Source organism: Sapajus apella, unplaced genomic scaffold (genome assembly GCF_009761245.1).
Source record: "Sapajus apella isolate SASKATOON/1434 unplaced genomic scaffold, GSC_monkey_1.0 scaffold32, whole genome shotgun sequence".
Taxonomy (NCBI): domain Eukaryota; kingdom Metazoa; phylum Chordata; class Mammalia; order Primates; family Cebidae; genus Sapajus; species Sapajus apella.
Genome location: NW_022436972.1, coordinates 15,080,569 through 15,097,637, shown reverse-complemented (window position 1 = coordinate 15,097,637; position 17,069 = coordinate 15,080,569). Strand labels below are relative to the sequence as shown.

Genomic DNA, 17,069 nt, shown 5'->3' with positions numbered 1-17,069 from the left:
AAGATTAAATGAGATAGTATACGTAAAGCTTGCAGGGCAATGTCTGGCAAATAATAAGAGCATAATAAATGGTTGCTATTATGTAAATTAATTTTCTGTTAAATTTAAATTGCCAAAAACAGGATACACAGGAGATATAAAATGTCGGAAAAGATATATGTAACAAATGCCCAGGCTAATAGTACGCTTTCTGGATCATAGAAGGCCTGAGCTTGTACACTGCTTTCTTTAACATGGTTTTCATTTTATGTTGTCAAAGGAAAGCCTATTTGTCTATAATCACATGAAAAAGAATCTTCCTTCTTCTTAGAGAAATACAAACTAATTTGAAAGCCTTGTTAAGGCTGTGCGAGCAGCTCCCATCCTCCCTCCAGCCTTGGCACAGTCTGTGCCACTGGCCTGTTTGGTTCTGGTCTGTGTTTTACCCTAATTCAACAGGTGCTCGCTGAGGTCCTTTGAGAAGACATGTAATAGATATGATAAAGGCAGAGCACATCCCATAGTCATGTCGTCTCTGCTTCTCCAGTGAGGCATAGAGGCTTTTCGTGGCAATTAATTATTCACATTTTCTGTCCTTCCCCTCAAATACTTGGTTGCCTATCCAGCTCCACAGAGGCACGTTTCTCTTGGGGGTGTGTAACTCTAACACCCGATGACAGCTTGAAGCTGCTTTCTGTGTTCTTTACTGTGTGTTTTCAGGTCATGTGCAGCGGGTACATGCCAGTGATGGCCAGGGCATGCTAATGCCACCACTCATTCTCCTTATCTCCTCTGGGGCAGGGTCTGAGCTACTTACATACCCCTGGTTCACACATTGCAGAGGGGGCTTTAGGGGTCGGGTCTTCATCTTCCTGGCTTGCCTGCTCTTGGCTGCCTCCCAAGCTGCCAGGCGAGCTGGTACTTGGTGGAATGCCTTTCAGCCCACCCCGCTGCTCTGAGGCCTGGCATCTTGCCCTTCTGCAGAGCTGCAAACATTCACTCATCCATGCAGACTTCAGCGTGGTCTTTGTTACTGCTCTCAGGGAAACCTTTGTGTAACTGATTGAGATGGCACAGGGCTAAGTGCCCTGACAACTCTGCTAGGGAGTCAGAGAAGCCACCTTCTCCTGCGCCTCTTCACACCCAAGCCTCTCACACTGTGCTGCAGGCTTTCCTGGTCATTGTTTTGCATTCTTTTCACTCGTACACCCACCTGTGTTGCTGGCCTGTTTGAGTTGCCCTCAGGGGAACTGCTGAGATGTGAAGACCTGGGCATGTGCCAATGGGGAGGGTAGTTTCTAGCTTATTCTTCCTCCAAGACCTGGGGCTAGAGGAAAGAAATATAAGTGAGTATCCAAGAAATGAAGCTGTTAGCTGGTGGCTGGGAGTGAAGCCAGTCAGAATGAGGTGGGAGAGCCATGCAGAGGGTCAGGCGGGAGCTACCGTGGCCAAACAAGGATGGAGAATGGCAGCTGGCCACTCTACTGTGAAACAGATACAGTGGAGAGGCGAGTACACTTCTCTGCAGAGCCTAGGCTGATGGTGCACATGGACCTGGGATGCTGGAGTTAGTGCTCATACTCTGTGTGACCTTGGCAGGCAACTTCACCTCCTGTGCCTCAATTTCCTGCTCACTAAAATGGGAAAATCATAGCACCTCCCCCTTCCACAGTGGTTGTAAGGATTAAATGAGTTCATATATGTAGAACATTGAGAAGGCACCCACATTAGCTAACATGTCACCCTGTGTACCTGGCCACATGCACAGCTAGGGGTGGGATCAGGACGTTCAAGGGACTGTGTGGTGGCCCTGACACTTCTTTACCCAGATGCTCCTTTACTTCACATGGCTTTTTCCTCCCTCATTGACGTCATCTGTAATTTCTTCAGGTAAAATTCTTGATCCCCAGATTGTTCAAAGTCTTTCTGTCCTTTTCCATTTGCTTGGAGCATTCACTGATGTTTAGCAAAGTCACATTCTCCAGTTAGGAGTTCAAGGCAGCAGAGAAAAGTGAAATCCATTTAGGTGATGTGGTATGTTCTCCTAATTTTACTGGAGTCACTGACTGGCAGAAAATTTCATTGTAGCTTCACTACTTTTGCTTCAACAGTATTTCTGCGGATAGTGTCGTGACTTTTCAACCAAACAGAAAGAAGCCAGGCAGGCAGAAAGGGCAAGCAAAACAAAGGGCCAGAATAATCTCTGAATTCTGATTGTTTTCCTAGCCATCATGATGAATTTCATGATGGATACAGAGTAGGATAAGGACCCGGGGCCACGAATGTGACCTCCTCCACTGCCAAGTCCTTGTCATCTCCTGCCTGGATCTTCACTAGTCTTCTAACTCCTTATTTTGCCTATAGCCAACTTCCCTCCAACTTGATCCCAACACCTCTGCGTAAAACCTTCCTTTGCCCCTTATCAACTACTGAATTGAGCTGAGGCCCCATACAGCTTGGTTCTAATCCATTTTTTCCAGGTGCATCTGTTGCCATGTCTCAGAATTACCAACCACCCCCTTCCAAATGTGCTTGTTTTTTGCACAATTCTGTACCTTCGTAAACTCTCTTCCTAATCTCCTGAGCATTTGAGGGCAATCATGAGTGAGAAGCCCTTTACCCTTCAACACCCAGTTCATATGGTGCCTCCTCCAGGAAGCCTTCTCAGGAGCCTTCCTTCCTTTGTCATATGTAGTGAGTTGGAATTGCTTTATGCTCACATTTAGTTCATACAAATTTGGGAATACATGCTCAGTCAGTGGGAAGGAAAGAGAGGGAAGACAATTTAAAGGATTTCACTCACCATTCTACTCCATGATCGCAGAGAGCTGAAACTTGACTCTGTTCTTACCTTAGTCATCCTTAAGTTCCAGAAGCCTCTCAGGTTCCCAAAAGCCTCTTGCAGAGTGAAGGATGTTTGATGAGTCAGAGTCTTGTGTTTAAAGAAACAGGCTATCTCTTACACGTGGCCCTGTAGCAGGATGATTATTTATCTGGTATTCAACTAAAGAAACATCTGTCTGGCCATCTTGTCTTGTTACAAGTTAGTGGTTTATTGGAAATTCAGGAGACTGTCTGTGTTAATAGTGATACCCTATTATCACAGTGTTCATATAGATGACCTTTTCTTCACAGTGACTCTAGCCCTCACCCCAAGTTACTATTCCATTGTGTTCCTTTTAGGCATATATCAGATTTAATTTTAATTTTTGATATTTGTGTTTCCCAATGAAATCATGAAGTTCTCATCTGTCTTCAGAGGACTGCTGCCTGTGGTTGTGCAGGTTGTGCACTGCACAATTCTCAGGAAGCATATCATGCCAGAGTATATGCAAATGTACTCCCATAGTGCTTGGGTGTACATAATTAGTGCCAGCTTCCTTGTCTCCCCAGTGCGTGGTACAAACTGATTGCTTAACAGATGTGCAAATAATGTGTGAATGAGAGAGAAGACAACAAGCTGGACTGTTTTCAAGTGAAACACCTAATAGAGATGAAAATTCAGACAGGTTTTGAGCTGATGAAATTAAAACCATGTTATTGCAGCTGCACATGGTGAAATGGACTTGTGAGCCCACTTGAAATGTCTACCTTCCACAAAAAACAATTACTTTTCATCCTGTGACTTGATCAAGGTTATGATTCCAAAAATCACACCACATTGATGGAACACAATTGACCACATGATTACTCTATGCCTGACACCCCTAGTGGACGCTATGAGGCATGTGTGTAAAGACAGATCTAGATTCTAGGTGACTGTAGCCCCCTAAATCACAACTGGCCTAAAGATGTCTCAGTTCCGTTAAATGAGACCTAAAACAGAGAAATGCAAATAGAACCATCTTTTAAAAGAGCAAGACTTTTATCAGGTATAGTTACATGATTTAGAGATATGCCAAGTGTGGCCAAAAAACTGTCACCCCATGGGAAAGTGTTGCCAAGTTAAACAGTCAACTTCACGCTTGGAATTCAATACTTTCAGGTATTCTGCCAGAGAACACAGGGAGGGTATAACCGACCCATTCAAGATGTGTGGGCTTCTGGGTGGATGCGGCCAGCAAGGGGCACAAAAGGCAGCCTTTCATGGGCAGTCATGGTCTTAACCCGCTTTCCTTCCACCCTTACCTCAGCCCCAGTAAGCTCTAACAGCAAGAACACTGTGCTTGGCTCCAGGGGTCATCCTTCTCTGTTCCTCTAGCAGCAAGATGATCGTAGCCGGGCCTCCACAATAGAGGGCACTGTGGGCAGGACCCATCAGCAGCCAGGGTATCACCTGTCCATAGAGTAAGCCTCAGGGGGCAAGCACAGGTCTCTCCTGTCCTCCATCGTTCACCTTGTGCCTCACTCCCTGTAAGGCAGGTAGGAAGGAGCCCATGAGCATGTGTTAACAAAATAAACAAATGAAATAAGCAAACCAGAGGAGTGTGTTGGTATAGGGAACATGAATGGGGTAAGGTCCTGCAGTTATTTCAGGAAATACTAAACGGTGCCCACAAGATGCTATGGCATCTTCTCTAATGGGCCTGTTAGTCCTTCCAAGTCACTAGACTTGACTTTCTATTTGTGCAATATGTAAATATAAAGGCACATGTTCCCTGTACCACTCAACCTGATGAAATACAGCAACAAGGTTCTCCTCCCCCTGTCCAGCTTGGAGACTATTCAGGTGGCAATAGCCCTTTCCTCTTTGGCTGCTAGGGTGTTGGCATAGTAGTTTTTACAGGTAAACTTGGGATCAGAAAATCACAGGTCTTAGAGTCAGTTCAGCTGAATTTGACTTCTCTGTAAAGCCCTTACACGTTATCACTGAACACTTGAATGAAATAATCATAATTGTATTCATTCATTTTCCGTGTGCCCCCAGGTGAGCTTTCCGTGGAAGAGGCGCAGGACCCTTTCCTGGTCAGTATCCACATAATCGCAGACCCAGGGGAGTCCCAGCCCCTGCAGGAGGCCATCGACAAAGTCTTGGCGTGGATCCACCCAGACCTCCCGCTGTTCCGGGTGTCTGAGAGGCGGGCGTGCCGGCGGCGGCGGAAGCCACCTAAGGGCGCGCAGCCGGCGCTGGCCGTGGTGCTGTTCCTGCAGGAGGAGTACGGCGAGGAGCAGATCCTGCAGTTGCACCGCACGCTGCAGCAGCCGCCCTGGCGCCACCACCACACGGAGCGCGTGCACGGCCGGTTCCTGCCCTACCTGCCCTGCAGCCAAGACTTCTTCACTCTGGCCCCTGGGACACCGCTGTGGGCCATCCGGCCCGTGCACTACGGCAAGGAAATCGTGCGCTTCACGGTGTACTGTCGCCATGACAACTACGCCGACAGCCTCAGGTTCTACGAGCTGATTCTCCGGAGGAGCCCCAGCCAGAAGAAAGTGGACTTCTGCATCTTCCCTATTTTCTCCAATCTGGATGTGGACATCCAGTTCTCCCTGAAAAGACTGCCCTGTGATCAGAGCCCGGTGCCCACCGACTCGTCCGTGCTGGAGTTCCGAGTAAGGGACATCGGCGAGCTCGTGCCTCTCCTGCCCAACCCTTGCAGCCCCATCAGCGAGGGACGCTGGCAGACGGAGGACCATGATGGGAACAAGATCCTCCTGCAGGTACTGGGGGGATGCCTGTTTGTCTGTTTAGGGGACCAGAGAAACAAATCAGTTAGCTCTGCCTCAAACCCTGTAGTACCAGTCACAGAGCAATGAACAAGGAAGGAGAGATCAGTGACCCTCTGCCCAGCTGATAGGCCAAGTCAAAGTGGCCGTACTGGATCGCAACAAAAGAGGGGGCACGAAAGACTCTTCCCATTGGTTCTTTTCATTTCACTGTCAGCAAACATGCTCCCAATTCTTCAGGTGCACCTCTGTCATTCCCTGTTGAGCATCCACTAAACACCCATGGCTCCTGGGGATTTCAAATGAGCTTATAAGTGAGGGAATTTGCTATTAAATATTCCTGAACGTATGCCCATGCACTTAGACAGTTTTTACCACTGGATTCTTCCCTCCCACAAAGGAACTTCAGGAAAGCATCTATCTGGAAATGTTAAAATATATATTGACGTTCATAGAGGAGATAGCTGTTCTCTTCCTTCGGGCACCTCCCCCACCTTCTACTCTTGCACCGTTCTGCTGGGCAGCAGGTTGTTGAAATCCTGTGATCACTTGGAAAATGAGGCCTTCTTAAACATTTTCAGGAGTAAGTGCTGCCTTGGGAGCTTCTGGTTTCACTGAGCCTGGAGGGGGTGAGTGAATGCATTTTAAGGACAGTAGGCTGCCCTAGTCCTTCCATGGTGAACTCTTTAGCTGCATTATCAGCCCCCTTTCTCCTCTCATCCTTCCAGTGGCTGTCCCAGACTCATTAGAGATAATTAGTTAATTCAAAATTCAGCATGTATATTACAGAACATCTGACATGTGGTCCTACATGATAAATGCTTTCCAGACCCAAGCTTTCTTGATTTAACAATTAAATCAGTTCCAGGAGTATAGGGCTTCATTTTTCTGAAAAGCGTCTACCTCTGATGTCTCAGTTTTCACATTTGGCTACCCAAAAAGAGAAAGTTGATAGTGAACTGGGGACATTGCCTTAAGAGGCACAGATTGTGGTTACTTGAATCACAGGTAAAGTTTCATCATTTTTGTTGGTTTTGGCTTTAAGCACCAGAACTGTAATCCACATATCATGAAATGAAGTCAGAATTTGGCACATGTCAAATAACTGGTTCAGACTACAGCCAGGCCTCATTTCTCATCAGAAAGGTCACTTTGAGATACTATTTATAGGAACTAGATAATTTTCAGACTTCCATTTGAACTATGCAGATAAGGAACTAAGTAATGTTTTATTATTCAATAAGCTGGATGCTAGCGTTGACGCTATAATCCCTTTTGAAATGTGAGAAAAATTGTCTTCTGTGTTTGAAGAATGCCAAATCTTTATGCAAAATATAATACAGTTGCACCAAATGAAAGTTAATGAAATGCAAAGGATATTGTTTATACTAAAAGACCAACAAGAATGTGACTGTTTCTGAAGTGACTTTTTTTTGCAGTAATTAGAGCACTTTTTTCCCCGATCCTTCTAATAAGATAAATAAGAAAATGCAGTATGAAAGCTTGGCCTGGGTTCTGCTCAAAGGAACCATGGAAAGAATATTTCAAAGAAGATCCACACATTTAAATGGCTATAAAATCTATAGAGGTGCAGGATTTTGAAGTTAGAGCAACAGAGTGTAAAAGAGTAGAAAAAAGATTTGTATCTTGGGACTCAGGAATGTAGCCTTTGTTCAGATAGTAATATGTTGAGGAATTAATGTGGGCAGAAAGGATGCATAACCTCCCCTCCCAGGATTCCTGGTAATGGCCCTTCAAGCAGGTTCCTTTTCAGCTGCCTCAGTGCAGATACCTAGCATGAGATCCACACCTGCCCATCTCTGTAAGTTACTTTCCAGAGTAAAAATTTGTATTTCAGTCTTCAGTGAAATTAAGGTAGTTAGGTCTTGGTGGGAGGGGCAATTGAGAGTGAACCTTTCCATCCACACTCTCTTTAGCAGTGTGTCTTCCCTGAGTGCCATTTTGAACTGTAATGCTTAAGATAATTTTTTTTGTTTAGTTGAATGAAGCTATATATTGAAGAAACTCTCAATTGGGTAGTTTTTAGTTGCTTTCTTAAAACATAGGTTTTTTGTTTTTTGTTTTCCAGAAAGATTGCATTTATTTCCTCATCCTACCCTACTGACATAACATTCCATATTTCAGGGCTTTCTCCTCCCATTTTAATTCCTCCAGAGAAGAAAAGTTGATTTTTTTTTCTTTTTCTGGGCTCTACTCGGCCCCTCGTAAGACTTTGAAAATGCTTTTTACTGAGATTGGATAAAATGGAAAGGAAGCTGTCCTCCTCCTGAAACGTACCTTCCCCTCATTCTTGGCATTGCCTGATTCATGGTGGGAGGGCAGGGAGGCAGATGGGGAGTTACTAGCATCATGAGTTACCCAGGAGTCCTCTGGAAAATGCAGAGGGGGCATAAAAGACTCTTCCCATTGGTGCTTTTCATTTTACTGTCAGCAGACATGCTCCCAGTTCTTCCCAGTGCCCCCTGGAAGAATTTTCTAGAAATTTGCACTCATGCCTGCTGATACTAAACTATGGCTTTGTGGAGTCAAGAACTGTTTCATCAATCTTTCCGGATCCCACATAGAACTGAACTGACATTCTGCTTTGAACACAGTAGGTTCTCCTTATATGTTTTTGTTTGCTTTAGATTAAAGAATATTAATTACGTATATACCAAAAAGTTCACGTTGTAAACATACAGCTCAATGAATTTTCACCAAATTAACATTTGTGTAAGCAGCACACAGATGGAAAAACAGAACAAAGACAGAAACTGAAGAAAAGATTCTTCCTCCCCCGCCCTGGGACCCCTCCACTTAAATGAACATTTTAATTATCCTCTATTACATGAAAGGGGAGGGAGAAAAAATTTCTAGTCCAAAAACATTGGACATATGGCTATGTTATCCTTTTTTTAAATATTTATAAGTGGATCTCACATTTAAAAAACTATTTCAGATGGCTGGCAAACATATATACCATGAAAGAAAATTAATGAAAATAATTAGATACAAAGAGATTTCAAGAAGGCAGCAAATGTTGATAGAAAAATAAGATAAACCAGGTGTGGCATCCCAAATGCACGTCGTTTCCTATACACTTTCTAGAGGTATACCGTTCAATGGCAGCCACTAGCTACATAGTTAACATGGCCATTAAAATGTAAATGTAAATGTTATTCCTCATTTGCACTATACACATGTGGCTAGTAGCTACCGTACTGGTCAGCACCACTGCAAAATTTCCCTCATCACAGAAAGTTCTATCAGCCAGCACTGTTCCAGAAATAAGCCCCAAAGTTGACTTTGAGTTCTTTGTGGCAAAAGCAAAATGAAAAATCAATGATATGATTCAGTGCTCATGAAGGAAAAATCAACTATGCTTTAGATGCACAAGTAGTCCCAGTTCAGAGTCCTGGAAGCAAAAGCCCCCCCCACCACCTCCCCCCCAGCATCCCACATGCTCAGTGGTGTCAACAGCCTGTGCTCAGAACACAGCAGGGGACTCCCAAGGCAGCCTCCCGCTATCCTCCTGCCTCTCCCCTCATCTGCCTGTGACCCTGCGTCACTTGGGGTCCATTCAGAACGCAGGGCATCTCCCACACTCGCCTCCCCTTGATTCCCTCCCCACATAAACACATGCTGGCCACCTCATCCCTGCAGGTCCCCTCAGGGTCCCCTCATGAGTGAGGCCTCCCCAGAGGGTCAGGGAGATGTGTAGGAAGAATGGCCACAGTGAAACACAGTTGTCCCTCTCTCACTCTCAGGCACAGATGCCCCAGCCCATCACCCTCACCTCGCTGTGTTCCTTCACGTAGCACTGTCATGCTGCCCACATCACAGGCTTGGCCACCTTCCCACCAGGGACAAGCACCTTGAGGACAGGGTCTTGGTCTTTTGGGCCCACTGCCATCACCTTAGAGCCTCTAACAGTGTCTGGCACGTGTTAGACACCCAGTGTTTGTGGACCGAATAAAAGAAGGAAAGGGAGAGGAGGTGAGGACGGCGACCTTGGGTTGGTGGGGGTGTGTGCGGGAGGCTGAGGGAGCCGTGGAGAGCCCTGGCAGAGGGGGTGGTTGAGAGGCAGTTCCCAGGTGTGTGCAGAGTGAGGAGGACCCTGCAATAGGACATAGAGGAGGGAGAAGGCTGTGTCAGGAGGTGTCGGGAAGAGGGCTCCTGGGGCCGTGGTGTCTGCTCGCTGGCTGTGAGGAACCTCCAGCCGCTGAAAGCAGGGACGGAGAGTAAAGCAGGCTGTGAAGTGGCCATCGTGTACCCTGTCCCTGCCCCTCATGCCAAGGCTGAGGGCTGTATGCCGGCTTCCCTTCCACACAAAAAATGGTGGCTGTGCTGATGGGGTCCTCCTTCCCCAGGTCAGCCATGTGGCTTCGAGAGAGGATCACTTCTCCTGGGGAGGGCTCAGCCAGTGTCTCTGGGGAGGCCAGAGACACACACTGCCATGGCCCACCCTCCAGGCATGACACCTCTTCTTGCTTCCAGAAGAAGGGACAGACCTACCCGACTTGGTCTTGCCTGGGAATGAGCTCATGGAGGAAATAATTTACCCAAGAAATAACAATGTGATAACTAATGCTAATTGCATGCTTAGTAGGTTCCACACTTTGGGCTAAGTGCAATCTAATATCTTACTTAACCCCCAGCATTTCTGTGAGCCAGAGACCATTCTTATCTCCATTTTGCAGATGCACACACTGAGATTTAGGTCAGAAAACTGCCTACTTCCCAGTACTACACACGGTAAGTGGTGGTGGGACTGGAGTGGAAGGAGGCATAGCCAACTCACGAACCCAGTAAGGACCTGGCATTTCCAGTGCTGGTGTCATCGCCAACTTTAGCAGGTATAGAAACCTGGAGGGCCTGCCAAACAGACTTTTGGACTCCACCTCCAGAGGGTGTGGTCCAGCAGATGTGGGCTGGGGCTCAGATTCTGCCTCTCTGACCAGCTCCAGGAATTGGCCAGTAGCACCCTCCTAGACACATTTGCCAGGCATGGCGTACTTTAAGGCAGGATAGCCCAGCTGCTGCTTCAGGTTTGACTACCACCATCTAAGACATGCCACTTTTTAAAGTATTTGTAGTTTTCATTAATAACAGGCTCAGTAAGACCATCAAGAATACAAGTCTCAAGAGGTATCTGGAGAGTGAACAAACCTTCCTCAAACTGATTTATCCCATTAGCACCTGATGTCTGATACACAGCAGCTACTCAGGAAGCATTAGCTTGCCTTATTTCTCCCGCTTGGGCTCTGGTATTCTCTGGGCAGGGTTGCAGTGACCCAAGGGGCAGGAAGACACCTGCAAACAGCAGGGCGTGGGGCACAGGGCTAGTGCAGAGGGTCCCCGGACCTGGAGAACTGATACTAATGTGCCCGCCACGGGCTTGCCCCTAGGCTGAGACTCTGAAGGAAATCGCTATTTCAGTCAACTTCATTGCCTGCACAGGGTCATGTCATCTGTGCTGGCTACCCGGGGTGCTGAAAGTCACCCCCAGAAAATCATGTCTCAGAGCATCATCTGGGTTTGATATTACTGCAGCAGGTGTGACATCATCACCTTTCAGCCCTGAGAGGAAGAGTAATTTTCTTTTAGGAAAAAAGAAAGAAATGAACTATGATTACAGGCAGATCTTTGAGTCGGAGGAAGGAAAGTAAGGAGTTTCAAGCGATTTTTTTCTCCTCTCAGTCTTGGACCAGCTTTCCCTCTTGGCCTTCCTTTCTCACTTAGCTTATTTAGTTTGGTTTGTTCAGGGTTTTGTTTCCTAAGGGAGGTTTGGTGGTAGATCTGGAAGAAAGTGCTGCTGTTTCTGCATGTAGCAAGTGGTGCCCAGCAGGCAGGGCCCACCCCCTGGGACACAAGGCTGCAAGCCACCGCACTGCCTGTGAGTAAGCCACACCAAAAATGGCCAGTCCAGCACTTTCAGGAGCTGTTCAGGTCAGCAAACTCTTTGAACAACTCCTTTCAGCCAGGGACAGTACTGGAGGGGAACAAAGATGAACCAGAGGGTCCCTGTGCCCCAAGTTCACTGCCGGTTCCAATTGTTCTGTGGCATGACACATGGGAGCCATGACACAGAGAAATGGGGTGTGGCTTTGGAGGGACCAAATCCTGTTTGCCCTGCAACCTGCCAGCTTCGTCAGGTTGTCCTGTTCTTCAGACACCAGACCAAAAACCTACTTTAATTTCCACTGAATTTTCCCCCCACATTAGAAGTTATTTTTTGTTAGCTTCTATTTATCCTTCTTTTGATGTTTTCATACTTTTAATTACAATTTTATTGTAAAGTAATCAAAGCAAATTACCCCAAAAATGTTTTGGAAGTTACACAATATTTTAAAAAGTCACTCATGGTACTGCCACCATCACAGGGCATTTTGGTACATTTTCATCCACATCATTTTTGTTATGTGAGCTACATATGTCCATTTTTTTTCTTTAAAAATTTCTTTTTCTTCCTCACTTATCCCCAAAAATGTAGGAAAAAGAACCTTTTCCTAAATGGGCTTGAGACCTTTGCGTTAGTTGTGTCTTTTCTGCTGCCAACCTGTTTCCCATTCAAATGGAAGGTCAAACATTACGTTCACTTTAAGGAACTTTCCTCTTGGTTCTTGGCTTCATGCTGAGAGAGTGAGCCCCTGGGCCCCTGGGACTTTATGTGAAGGGAATCCCTGCTTTGCTACCAAAGAATCTAGGTTCTACTAGTTTGGATTTTTGTCATCTCAAAGAAGTCACGTTCTTCCCCAGGTGGTCTGCGTATGAGAATCCAGTTAATATATCTCAGCACCTGCTCACAGCAGGCTCTCAGTAAACTTTAAAAAGTTAGTGCCACATGACCAGCATCGACTGGCCTCAGATGTTTGCAAGCACCCACCCAGGCCACGGGGTCAGGCAGAGGGCTCCTGGGCCCACTGTAGCTCCTGCTGGGTCAGTGTAGCTGGCAGGTTGCGGGCCCTTAGTGGGGAGCCACAGCCTTTCACACTAGGAGGCTTCTTGCTCTGACATCTCCCTGTGGTGTGCCGACCAAGGGTGGGGAGGGAGACACGTTGGCCCTAAAGGGAGGTGGTAAGAAGTGAAGACTTCCAGATCCACCCCACAGGGGGATCTGTCCATCTGCTCCTGAAGAGCCAACGCTGGCCTGCCTGCCAGAATGCCAGCCCTGCCCCAGGAGACTGGGTGACTCTTAACCAGGCAGAGAGCCTGTTCTCTGTGTATTCCCTAGCATGGAATGGAAAAACGGCCTGAATGGTCCTTCCTGGCCCCTTTGCCAACCTTTCTGTACTCCTGGACCTCACCACATCCCTGAAGAGGCCTCTTCTCCCCTGCGTCCTCACCCTTCCGGGGACAAGAGCGTTGCACAGCCCTGGCTGGAGAGTGATGGGATTAACAAGAGGTGGAGCCCCACTTGCCTCTCAGGGGGACCCTCGCTTGGCCGAGTGAACCCTCTGCTACATGAGCTTCAGACTCAGTGATTTGTAAGTAGGTAGAAAACCTGACTAAAACAAGAACAGCCTCCTCCTGGGCACACGAAGCCCTCTAGTCCCCTTTGGGAAGGAAGCAAGTCAACCATGTCCCTTCACTGTGCTTCTGCTTATTGGGAATTTCCTATAATCCTGTTTAGTTTGAGTTTTACTTCTTCAGTACTTCTTAGTGTCTGTATTTGGTATTTATAAATTATATGCTGGCATCTAAAAAAAGTTTAAGCAAGTATATACATGGCAGGATAGTTGTCCTAAGAGATCAGAAAGTAAATACAGCAAGGGCAGGAAAGGAATTAAGGATTAAATGCTCAGCTTCCTGGAAGCCAAATCAGAACGAAAAATGAAATTTTCATTATTTGACTAAAAAAAAATCCAGATCTGAAAATAAACTTTTCTAAATGCTGAACCTCATTAGGTTTCTTTTAGGAGAATCATTCAAAATAATAGTAAGTGGTCTTCTACTATGACTTTTTGGAAAGTGCATAAATGTTTTTCATGTGACCAAGGACAAAGTCAATGGTGGCTGATGCCTTTAGTAGCTATACTCATTGGTACTCCAGGCCAGTGGTGCTGACTTGCTGGCTCTGGAAGGGTTTTAATGCCTATGATTGCTATTGCCCAACTTTGGAAGAGGAAATAAATTAGAATTAGCATTAAATAAAACATTATAGTGACTGGATGAGAGCAGCCACTTGGGTTGAAACCCCCAAGGTGCCCCCTTTCCCTGCCATCTGTCCATGATCCCATTATCCTATGGGATTCCTCAAAACCTGACCCTTCACCTTTTATATCCTCAGAAACTCAAGCCCTGCCTGCCTGTCAGTCCATCTGTATCAGTGCCTCCTCAGTAGCCTGTGCTTTGAGATATCTCTCAACTGAAACTTAAGAAAGCTTCAAAAATTACATATCCCTGCCAGATGCAGTGGTATACACCTGTAGTCCCAGTAACTTGGGAGGCTGAGGCAGGAGGGTCACTTGCACCCAGGAGTTTCAGGCTGCAGTGCTCTCTGATTGCGTCTGTGAATAGCTACTGCACTCCAGCCTGGACAATACAGCAAGACCCTGTCTCTTTAAAAAAACAAAAAATTACATACACTGTTTATCTTCCACAGCAGTGGCTTCCATTTATAATTTTAGTTTTTGCATTTTATGGGTTTATAATAGCTGTACATATTTTCAGAGTACTCATGGTCACCTGATACACTCATTTAACCAAATCAGAGTAATTGAGATGTCCATCACATTTATTAAGCATATATTTGCACCTGTCATGGTTCAGATATTGTGTATATATCATCTTCAAGCCTTGATGCTAAGAATCATTTTTCCTGTTTTGTGTATTAGTAAAATAATGATCCAAAGACTGGTCTCTGGGCCAGGGTTTGCATTTGTATCATGTCTCTTCCAAATGCTAGCTTTACAACCCTGGGCAAGTTATTTTCCCCCTCTGTGCCTCTATTTCTTTATCTGTAAAATGGGGATAATACGATTAAGCCCCTCACAGGATGGCTGTGCCAGTCAGGGCACACTCAGAGGCTTAGGAGTGGTCTAGCCTAGGGATAGAACACAGCCGGGGGAGCTGGTGGAGGAGACTCCTGGTGTTGGGGCTGAGATCTTCCCAGATCAGCTTGTCACCAAATGGGAAAGAAGGCTGGTGGGAAGTCGGGGAGATCAGGGATGTGCTGGAACCCACGTCTGTCTCTCACTGCCTCAACTTCTGTGACATGGTGACCTGAGGAGGAGCTGGTACCCTTTGCCATAGTCCTAAAACACACCTGCCCAGGGCCAGATGAAGCTATAAATGGCAACCTGGTGAAAGCTAGAGGAGCTGCAGGCCTGGGAGCACTGAGCCAGCTGACTGGGGACAGCCCTGCTATAACCTTCAGAGCATGAAGAAATGGCCACTTGTGCATTTACACCTCATACCCAACCCTATACAATGCTACTTGTATACAATACAAGTCCCTATACAAGGGCAGGGACTTCTGGGTAGTTCCTGTGTGCCTAAGTCAACACAGTCAAGGCCACATGGTTATGGGATGAAATGAGCAAAATATAGGGAAAGAATTTAGAACGGTAAATCCTGGCGCACAGTACGGACTGTTAAGAATTAGCTGCTGCTGTTATTATCACCACCGCCGCTGCCACCACCACCATCATCAGAGCGCATAAACCACTAAGGATTCAAATGCACAGAGGTAGCTCACCATTAGCTGAATTTGGTGGCTGCCCAGAGCCTCTCCAACATCAAGGGCCTCCTTTCAGATCACAAAATAAATCACCTTCCTACTGAGATAGGAATTCAAGATGCTTGGTTGGCTGATGTAAACACGTGCCCATCTCAGTCACATATGTGGGATTTATAGAAATAATTCCAGAAGATGCCACAAATTACTTTCAAGCGGCTCACCAGAAAACTCTACAGATTATATTATATATATATTCTCATACATATATGTATACCTGTATAGATGATAATATATGTACATATGTAGATTTTAAAAATAAAATAACTTTAAGTGGTAGGTATAGGGATGTTGCTCTTTAACACTTTTGGATGTTTGAAAGTTTTATAATAAACATTGGAGAAAAGTGCACACATTCTCAGCCATTTTTAGGGGATAGTTTTGGGGGGCTTTCACCAGTGGAGGCCACTAAATAAACATTGCCAGATTTTTATTTAGAATATGTAAAGGCTATCTGCTAGGTAAAATATAAGACAAACACAGTGTCTCTGTACTCCTAAAGTAAGTACCTAAGTTGTACTCTTTTCCTTTTTTCTTTGAAACCACCTTTGTAAAATTGTACTTTTAATGTGCGTTAGTGACCAAGAATCCACTCGTCCAACCCCAAAGCCACGTCAGTTAGCAGGGACTCAGTAATGCTCTGATGATGCATCTGCAGGTGTTTGTTTATGGCAGAACTTGACAACTAGATTTTAGAAGGTGATGGGGCCCATTATGAGCCACAAAAACTGATGACTTATCAGTAACAACACCGCAAGTTTATAGCAATCGTAAAAATGCCTCTAAGTCAGAATGGAAGTGGCAAGGGCAGGAAGCTTGAGAATTATCATCCTGAAAGACAAGGCCACCTATTTGGGAAGGGGGGCCTGCCTCCTGCATAGCCATGTTCCTTGGCCTCTGCTCACACAGAGCCCTCAGGCTTCCACCACGCACCACTGCCCTCGTAGTGACACTCGGGACTAAGAAAAGTCCTGCCACAGCATCTGCTACTGTCATTAATCCTTATGGCAGTTGTTGGCATCAACAAAGACCTGTAATCTTTAGGTCAGGAGGAATTTATGTCATGCCTAAATTTAACCAGTTGTCCATTCAGCCAATTTATTGGGTGCCTGCTCCGTGCCAGGCTCTGTGAGCTCAGAATACATCAGTAAACAACACAGAAGTCCCTGCCCTCATGAAATTATATTCTAGCAGGGGCAGGCAGACAATGAACAATTGATGTAATAAAAATTATATAGTGTATCAGGAGAGCCAGTGGGGGGAAATGGGTTCAACCTGCTTTTTAAAATTTAGAAGGCTGATTCTGTTTCTCAAATCACTGTTTATTAAACCTTCAAAGCCTAAAGATTTTTAGTTACTTGAGTCAAGCACTTATTGTCCTCACACATGCTAAGATTCACTAGTAACCCAAATCAAAAACTTCTGGAAGCATGTAGATAAACCTCCTGTGGAAGAAATGACGTTTGTTTTCATATGTTTTCCCTTGCTTTTACGTTATATATTATACAAAATATATATAGGAATTAAAATTCTTTTAAATGTATGTCATTTTAGTCTGATCCTAGTGTACTGCTTGTCTGAAATACTCATAGGAAATTGCCAATAGATTTTTCTGGGCCTCAAGAGACAATAATAACTTCCTGAAATTGAGAAGCAAAGAAAATGCCTAGAACTGCCAGGTTGAAGTCACACCTAAATCTTTAGGCTATTGCTATCTGCTCATTTCCCATAAATTTCCAAGAAA

At 45.5% G+C, this 17,069-nt stretch overlaps 1 protein-coding gene across 1 annotated transcript in view; it reads left to right on the top strand.

Moving 5' to 3' along the window:
- The window catches only part of FAM124A (family with sequence similarity 124 member A), a 57,242-nt gene that overhangs the window by 23,297 nt on the left and 16,876 nt on the right, over positions 1–17,069 (top strand). Inside the window, exon 3 of the mRNA XM_032294570.1 lies at positions 4,847–5,580. Within this exon, the coding sequence (XP_032150461.1) occupies positions 4,847–5,580 (734 nt within the window). The remainder of the gene's footprint in view (positions 1–4,846; positions 5,581–17,069) is intronic.